Source organism: Lissotriton helveticus, chromosome 4_1, assembly GCF_964261635.1.
Source record: "Lissotriton helveticus chromosome 4_1, aLisHel1.1, whole genome shotgun sequence".
NCBI classification, from domain to species: domain Eukaryota; kingdom Metazoa; phylum Chordata; class Amphibia; order Caudata; family Salamandridae; genus Lissotriton; species Lissotriton helveticus.
Window position 1 is genome coordinate 444552253 of NC_136063.1, and position 9250 is coordinate 444561502.

At 48.1% G+C, this 9250-nt stretch overlaps 1 protein-coding gene across 1 annotated transcript in view; it reads right to left on the reverse strand.

Annotated features, from left to right (window-relative positions):
- DPY19L4 (dpy-19 like 4) overlaps window positions 1-5516 on the reverse strand; it is a 672410-nt gene extending 666894 nt beyond the window's left edge. Inside the window, exon 1 of the mRNA XM_078687017.1 lies at window positions 5182-5516. Coding sequence (XP_078543143.1) covers window positions 5182-5401 — 220 coding nt within the window. The 5' untranslated portion in view covers window positions 5402-5516. The remainder of the gene's footprint in view (window positions 1-5181) is intronic.
- Window positions 5517-9250: the final 3734 nt, after the last annotated feature.

Below are 9250 nucleotides of genomic sequence, written 5' to 3' on the forward strand. Positions count from 1 at the left end.
GTCGTGTCATCCATACTGGTAGGCAGTATATTTTAAGAGGGTTCTCAGGATCTCAGTGACAAAGGCAGTAACCCACTGAGCTATCCACAAAAAATACAGTTCATCTGCATTTAAAAACTACTAACAGACAAATGATTACTCTCCAGCAGGATCATTAATCGCCAGATTTATTTGGGCATTTTGGATTGTCTTATTGTTGTTCTGCATCAGCCATGATAATGATAAAAACTGTTCAAATGAAGCACACAAGAAGTATGTGTCCTGCTGGGCCTGTGCAGATTTTAAAAAGAAAAATAAATAGTAACACATCCTCTTACCTACTACTCCATTAGTCAAACGTTGTGTCACAGCCTGATGTGATAAGCAGCTGCAGGGGTCAGGAAAGGTGAATAAAAATAAACAAACTTATTTTCTCATGCACTGCACCGAAAGAGAAATATCCACACAGAAAAACAAGAGGCAAAGGTGACCTTTGTCGCCTTTCACCAGTGGAGATGAAGGGGTGAAAAAAAATAAACAAAGCCTCACTAACATGTAAATGGTCTTTTAAGGACCTGTGAAGTACTCTGCTGCGGCTGCGATAATCTTTAAAACTGTCTGTGTGTGTTCGCCCGGGAACTGTCTCAGCCCGGGCGCACAGACAGCCCTTTGAACCCAATGCCGTTGTGCGCCTGTCTTCAAGCCCTCACTGCGAGGGCCAAGGCTTCTGTTTGGGTGGCTAGAACCGGGCCTGTTTGAGCATCGAGAAACAGTGTCATTTTAGAGTAACTGTTTTAATGTGACACAGACTGTACGACCAGCACCCACTGACTGCAGGCAGTGAGTGGCCTGATTGTGTTTTGCCAATGAATTTAATTTAAACACACACACGCCTGCAGGTGTCTTAGTGCACTGTACACTGTCTCACTACTTGCTTCACCTTTTGAAAAAGCCATCCATCTCTATGCCTTGTGGTGTCTGGCTTCACTATTTTCTATAACGGTCACAGCGATATACTAGGGGCCCACATTGTCTGATGGAAGTGTTGAAGTTACTGCAAGAGTGAGGTGGCCGGCATCAGCCCCTCTCATAGCACAGCAACAGATCCAGGCTCTGAGTGACCTGATGGTGAGCGGAGCCATGATTGCTGCAGAGAGCTTCCCCTCCCAGTCAGTCGGCCAGTTCACTAATAAAGGAGGGAAGACCTGCGGCTCTGAAGAAGCAAGGAGTTCCGATGAGAGGGGGCTCATTTACCAAGAAACAAACAGACGAGAGCACAGACCATCACCCGCTCTCCTAAGGCTGCACTGAGAAGAGAGACACCAGAGGCAGCAGAACAGCTGCACATGGGGGCTCAGCACCTCGACACACATCAATTTCTCTCTCCCATTGGCCACGAGGTGATAGAAATACAAATCTCACTGACCCGACTCAGAACACGGACGGCGACGGACAGCAACTCCCCACTGGTTGCAAGCAGCGACTGTGCCTAGTACTGTCGTTGACTGTCTCCCGCAGCAATCTTAGACGGACCTGATGGCACCGGTGGCGTTGGGTTCTGGTTGCAGCCGCCGGATACAAGCTCTACCAAAGGAAAGCAATAATGGTGTGCCCCAGCCAACGTGGAGTTGGGTCCAACGCAGCATGCGTGTAAGCTGCACTGACTGCCATATACTAATCCATGATTGCCAGCAGTCAACTTTAAACTGTGAGGTGGCCCACCAGCTTGTGCCACAGGAAGCAGGAGCCAGACCATCCTAAAAACAAATGTCAGTCAACTAACTCACACAGACACTCTGTAGCAATTTGGATCTCACCCGTCCAGGCTCCTCTGATGTCAGTGATATTGCAGCGCTGTCTGGTGTCCTTGTAACGTGTGCAGCTGAGATGAGCTATAGCTGACCCAGACAGCCCCCAAGCCTGCCATTGCAGCTAGTATGGTGCTTTACTGTAAGAGCACTCCTTGCTTGCTACAGCCACCTCCTCTGATAGGTATCTACGTTTTCTCAAGACAAAGCCTTCAGTTGTACTGGTAACACTCAACAATTTGAGCAGGTGTAATAAGTCTGGGAGTGAGTTGCTCAATTCCATTCAAAGTGTTTATGAAGAGGTTGGTAGGTATTTGCCTGACTTTAGGGTAATTACTTAGGAGGTGAATGGGCTGCTCCAGATAACACTGTCTTATAATGACTCTGCATAAGTAAAACCCTAGTAAAAACAATTTGCGCATATTTTATCTGGGAAAATTTTGATTTGAATTATGTAATAAGCCTCTTTCATTTAACGAAACCCACTCACAAACCTGCAGTTTACTAAACACTCTTACTGTGGTTGACATTATTTGCCAGATATGGCCTGGAATATGTGAATGGCGGTCGAATATGTAGTGCACCAGATTCCATAGATTTCTGTCAGGTGGTGGGTGGGCCCGAGATTTAAAAATATTCAGCTGTGAGGGGGCTCAACCTAAAAAAGTTTGAAGACCTCTGATATAGATTATAGTATCATATTTTCCAGATTATCTTGATCTCACACCTACACATTTCACATGATGAAATGCCTCTTCACGCTCATCCATACTCTAGTACCGTTCCTCAGACATGCTACCCCTGTTGGAAGCTGCAATTTCTTGCTTCAGAACAAAAGATGGCAATGGTGTGTACCTTTAGTGTCCACTGTCCCGAGCACCTGAATCCACACAACTGTCTCACGCCTGCTGGGCTTGTGCTATCCCAGTTCTGAACTAAGTGAAGAGATTTCACGAAAGGTACACACAACATCCTTTTCACTGACGTAGCCAAACAAACTCACAACCAGGCTATAAAGCCAATAAATCCGGTACCATAATTTGACTAAACTTATCCATGGGCATCGTAAAGTTTACTCATAAACAAAAAGGAATCCACTAGGTGGAGTATGGTTGTTACCACAATGGTGGGGAGCAACCAGTGTTGTTTAAATACCCCTCACACACCAACAGGCCCCTTGGTGTCATGCTTCATCATCGGGGTCTTCGCAAACCTCTACGGGATGCGGCGTGCTACGACACACGGTTACGTAGGAGCACTATCTGTGAACTATGTGTAGGTGTGTGTGGGTAAATAATGTGAGTGGTGAGGTGAAAGTGAAAAAATTAAAAGATACCTGGCACGTAAGTACTGAAAAAATTTTAATTAGTCTCCGGCTGGTATCGTTAAAAGAGTGCTAAAGTGGCTGTTATCTACTGATTAGGGTAAAACAACCATGTTAGTGCGTCGACATGTTTCGGAGTTAAAAAACTCCTTCTTCAGGACGAGGATGTGCACTACTTATCCCCACCTTACTCACATGTATGTAGATATAAAAGTGTGCTCTACAAAAATAAGATTAGGTGAAAATGTACCTATCTGTGTTAAATGTTATAAGGTCCGTTGCGCCCAATTGGCGGATAAAGACACTTATAGCCCTCCACGCGGAGTCGCGTGGAGGGGTAGGAAGCCAGACAGCCCTAGAAGTAACCGTTGCCATACCGGGTAGAACGGACCCCCTCACAACGTTGTGGCTCATGAGGCCATATGACCCTTTACTATAAGTGTCTTTATCCGCCAATTGGGCGCAACGGACCTTATAACATTTAACACAGATAGGTACATTTTCACCTAATCTTATTTTTGTAGAGCACACTTTTATATCTACATACATGTGAGTAAGGTGGGGATAAGTAGTGCACATCCTCGTCCTGAAGGAGTTTTTTAACTCCGAAACATGTCGACGCACTAACATGGTTGTTTTACCCTAATCAGTAGATAACAGCCACTTTAGCACTCTTTTAACGATACCAGCCGGAGACTAATTAAAAAATTTTCAGTACTTACGTGCCAGGTATCTTTTAATTTTTTCACTTTCACCTCACCACTCACATTATTTACCCACACACACCTACACATAGTTCACAGATAGTGCTCCTACGTAACTGTGAGTCGTAGCACGCCGCATCCCGTAGAGGTTTGCGAAGACCCCGATGATGAAGCATGACACCAAGGGGCCTGTTGGTGTGTGAGGGGTATTTAAACAACACTGGTTGCTCCCCACCATTGTGGTAACAACCATACTCCACCTAGTGGATTCCTTTTTGTTTATGAGTATTGCCAGGGGAGACAGAATCCACTATTCCCTCTCCCTCCCCCCTTTTGTTAATTATCATTGTAAAGTTTAGCAACTTCTACTGAAACGGGCACATAACTATGAACTAACCACCAGAGCAAGCAATGTTTCTTCAAGAGAACGAAACATGGCAACTAACGCCTGGGTATGCAAGACCACCGTAAACTGCGGAACACCCTCAACCTTATCAGAGGTCTGAACCACATCACAAGCGGTTCAGGATTATTATTTTTTTTTAATGAATAATTTAGTCTGGTCTTTAAACATAACTATACACCGACCCAGATGCTGATTTAAACTCAGCTGATCAGACCCTAGCCACCTCCTTTCACCTGCACCTCCTTCTCTCTGTATCATCTTAGGCGCTCTGAAATAACCAAAAGGCTATAAGAAGCACTATAAAAAAAACTCCTAAATAAATACCTCTTCTATCCCGCAGCTATCCTTCTCACTCCAAACTACTGACTAATATCCACCACTGAAATTACTTTCATATTTCACTATACTAATTCAGCACTAATCCTTTATGGGTTTACGGAGTTGCGTGCCACTGCCACTGCCCCCCCCCCCCAAAAAAAGGTGCTTCAACACCCCATATGGGGTAGTAAGCGCTATATAAATGCAATTACAATACAATACCTAGCACTGTATATTAAGTAAAGTGGTTCGAGTACCGGATCTGGCAGCCAAAGCGGAGTTAGATGCCCGGCTTGGGAAGTGACAAATGGGACAGGAAGCCAGGGCAAGTAGTTTCCAACTGGCAGAGCAGGAGGTGGACACAGGAAGCGTCTAGAAGAGAGTACAAGGAAAGCGCAACCGGCACGGCAGGTTGACTGGACAATTTCTGGTAGGTCTGGGCCTGTCACCTGTAGAACTTAAGAAGTGTGTTTGGGGCATCCCACTGGCAAACCGGGCAGATGCACTCAGTTGCAGAGTGAGGCTGTCGCTGATAGTGGCTTGGCTGGAGTAGGCAGCGGCCGTACAGAGGTGGTCGGAAGGGCTGGGGGCGTTGCCTGTACGAATAGAGAGCAGGTCATTCATGGAGCTCAGACTCCTTACCTTCTACCTCTACTTCGCTGAGCTCCTTCTCTCCCTCCTTGGGTGCTTCTTCCTCATTGCCTACTTGGTCCTCTTTGGGGTCGTCTTCGTCCTTGGGATCCTCTTCCTCTTTGCGTTCCGCTTCCTCAGTGGGTTCGACATCTGCAACGGGCTCCTCTTCCTTCTGCTCCCCTGTGCCTGAGATGCACCCGGGCACCATCGCCGCTGCTTGCTCTCCCATCTATTTCTGATACAACTCTACTTCAATCCCTGTCCCAGCTGACTGGTCGCTTTGCGCGCATGCGCAGTTACTCTGCCCTCATCGTGCGAAGAAGCGAAGTCCTGGAGACAGGAACAATTGAAATAAATAAGAGACTAAACCACGGCTCTCAGTAAAACATTAGACGTTGCAGTGTTACCTGCAGCCGCGCCGCGCGGCCGTCATCTTGAGAGGGGATGTTGTTTGCCAGAGCCTTTTGATTCCTGTATGATAACGTTTGTGGTGCGCAGAAAAAGCGAGTTCATCCACTAATTATTCAAATATGCAATCAGCTAAATAATGGTTTATCTAAAATACCCGTGATTTTCCATTCGTCAACAAGCTATCCCAAACGACAGCAAAAGAAACGTTATCATGCTTTTTTGCTCCATAGTTCCCAAAAAGGTTGTCGCCCTTCTGAAAGGAAAACAAAACATAACATACTTTGACTGGGTTCCCCAATGTTTTTTTTTATTGCATATATGCCAACATTTTTGAAGATGAAAGTGGGAGATTTTAGGCACCAAGAACTGAGTTGACACAGCTCAGCTGTGCACGTATGGATGTTAGCACAGCTTTTGGTAAGGTGCCTCATATTTGTTCATGGGAGAAGTTAAGAAACTGGAGGGTTGCACGTAGTGGTCACAACAACAAATTATTATCTATTACTGTGTAACATAGAGCCGGATTCACAGTGGCACTCCGCACTCATGGCTGGGGCCACGCAGTTGTGGGGAAGTCCAGTGCAGAATCTTCATGATGAGAATTCTCATTGCAGAGATTCTGCCTGAGTGAGGAGACTCCTCCACAACTGTGGATCCTCCACCACGAGTGCTGAGGCCGTTTGTGAATTAGACCCATAGACTGTAATTAAAATAGGAGAGTGTTATAATTTTCCAAATATAAGGCTGGGCTAAGCAAAGACGTATTCTAGAAACTATAAAATTTATATTTTTTCAGCTTGGGTGAATCCCAGGTAGTGGTGAGAATGCGGGCTGACCGACTCGTCCCCGCATGGGACCCTCATAAGAGGGCGGCCCCCTTAGTGCCACAGGATGGCACACTGAGCAGTCCAGTGTTCCGAGACCCTTTGAAGGTCCCGCTCATTACTTCCGGCCGGGGTGGGGGGCGGGGAGAGGTATATATTCCTCCAGCGCCCAGAGCCTCTTTGTCCCCTCACCCATACACCGTTTGGCTTGTCTTGGTCTCGCGTCGGGTTTTGTGAACCCGGGTATTCCGGTGAGTGTTTGTTGTCTACTGTTCCCGAGCCGGCATGCGTGCAGGTTTGAGAGCAGCCTTGTGGTACGGTTTCCTGGTAGGGCTCGGGAATTAGACAGGTGGGAGAAATGCACATAGGGCGCTGAGAGTTGTGCAAGGCCGGGAGGGCCCGGTTGTGACTCTGGCAGTGCCGGGGGTGGGTGCCGGCAGGGTGTATGGTGGCATGTGTTGGGAACGGTGGTCGGAGCAGGGGGTCCAACTTCCGCCGCGCCGTAGTTGAGGATCGAGGCTCCTCTTCCTAGCTCCCGGCACGCCCCTCCTTCCCACATCTGCGCCTGGTGCAGCTCGGCCCACTACTGTCTTTCGTCGGATGGCGGGTGGTGGGGGCAGTAAGAGCAGGCGACGGACTGAGCCATCTCTATGCGCTCTGGGTTAGAGTACAAAAGACTACAACTCTGTTGCTCCTACGTTCGGATGCAGAATTGACCCCGCCTCGAGGTGGGATGATTTGAATGGCGAGTGCTGGCAGAAATTATTGTCTTGATTGTACTAATCTAACAGAACGTCGCGGGGATCGAATGCGCAACAGGCTGCGCTGCACAGAGGTGTGGGGGAGCTCCCCCGGTCGCAAGCATCACCCGGACTGGCCGCTTCCGTGTGCGCAGAAACTCAAGCAAAGACAATGGTTAGTCCCAGTGCGCTACCAGATGGCACTCGCAGGCCTTGTACTCCCTTTTTCTGTGCTTATTTTCACTCTCACCTCTTCCCACTCCATGCGCAGCGTGTGGGGTGGGGGGAGCGCTGAAAAGGAGGGGCCAAGCCCGGCCTCGTGCTAGGCGGCGTGCCTCCGGGTCCTGCAGGAGTAGATACGGGCTTCCTCAATGCAGTCATTTGACTCTTAGATGTTTAACTTGTGGTTTGACTCTTTTCGGTTGTTTTATCGGTGCCGTGGTTCGACCTCACATAGCTGTTAATCATATGCAATGGTTTGGAAGTTTGCGGCTTTGTTTCCTGTGCAATGGTTTTGCGCGCGCTTCTCAGCTTGGTCTGTGTGTACCCTGCATCCCGTTCGCTGAGGTGCTGTGATTGATCACGAGGAAGAGGTCTTACTTGTGGGCATTATTGAAAGTGTTTGCTTTGGCCATGTTTGGTTCAGCTGCCTTCCGGACTATCTTTTCTGGAATATGCCCAGGCTCTTTCACGGCGGTCATTGAGTGTCTTCTGCCTTTTTGGTGCTCTCTGCAAGGGGTATATGCATAGTTTGGCATTGTGAATGGCCAGTGGTCGGATTCGATAACGATCGCAGTGAAACGTTTTGAGAATGAATGCAGTTCAGGACGACGCAGGCAGGCAGGCAATCCCAGCCTCGGGTAAAAGGAGGTCAAAAACGTTGGGCGATAGGATGCCCATGTGCAGTCGAGTCCTGGCTGGGACAGGGTTGGTGGTGATGACGCGCAATGCAGAGGGGCCGGGTTTGGGCTTCGGCAGGAGCCTTCAGCGTTGGGTTGACAATACACTTCGTTTCATTGAAGCAGGGTGAATTTAGTGCATGATAGCTGTTCGGATGTTATGTGTTTAGTTTGTTAAAGATTGGATGGTTCCCGGTTTTACTGCCGCCATGTCCAAACTATATCACAGTAACAGGTGTGTTTAGTCTAGCCCTGTGGTTTCTGTGGGTTAGGGCATAAGATGATCCAGCTGAATTTTATTTTAACAATTTTCTACGATTACCGTGGTTTTCTTTGATCTGTGTGAGCTGTATGCACTTACTGTCGATTCTCTCATCTCACTTTCCGGGTGGCTTAGCACTTTTTCTGTACTTGGGGAGGAGCTGGTATTCTTATTACTGAGCATATTAAACCAGCGTAATGCTTTTTCGCTTGTTGGTTCATCAGGCATGTTCCTACTATTCTGATGTTACGGATGTAACCCCCTCCCCACCACCACTCGTAAGGGATACATCCAGTGTCGGTGTTTCCTGCTTTTCGGGCAGTGAATACAGGTTTTGCTTTGAAATATGTTCAGGTCGAGAATCGTTCAAGCGGTGGTTAGCGTTTCAAGGATGGCTTCACTTGCAATGCAGGTCAGAGACTCCACACCTTTGGGTGTGTTTGCCCAATTGTCTAACTTGGAGTTAGGCGTGTCTAGCGGGTTATTATAATTAGCACACCCTGGGTGCGCATATGTAGGAGTGACACTGGCATGTCAATTCGGGGAATTGCCACTTTACCATCTTGACTGAGGCAAAATATGAGGAAGGTATAGTTTGGTGATTTAATCAGGACTATCTCAGTTGCGGTATTACCAAGCGGGGAGTGGCCCCCTGAATACATGACCCTGGTTCCCTCCCCTTGAGGTCCGCCTCCGTTCGTGGTGCATGGGGCCCTCAGTTGGCACTTTATCACACACCTAAGGTTTTGGCCCGCTTGTAGTTCCCCGATGTGCTCAATTTTTCTGTTACATTTAGCGTGTTCACCACGCCCCCCACTGCGGTTTCTCATATGTGTTGGAACTCGCAGGGGGGGGCGATTCCCTCCTCTGCCCCCAGGGGTTGGGATCGGGGCGTCGCGGCACGCAGTTGGGGCTGACCGTGTGGTTGCTTCCAGGTTGGGG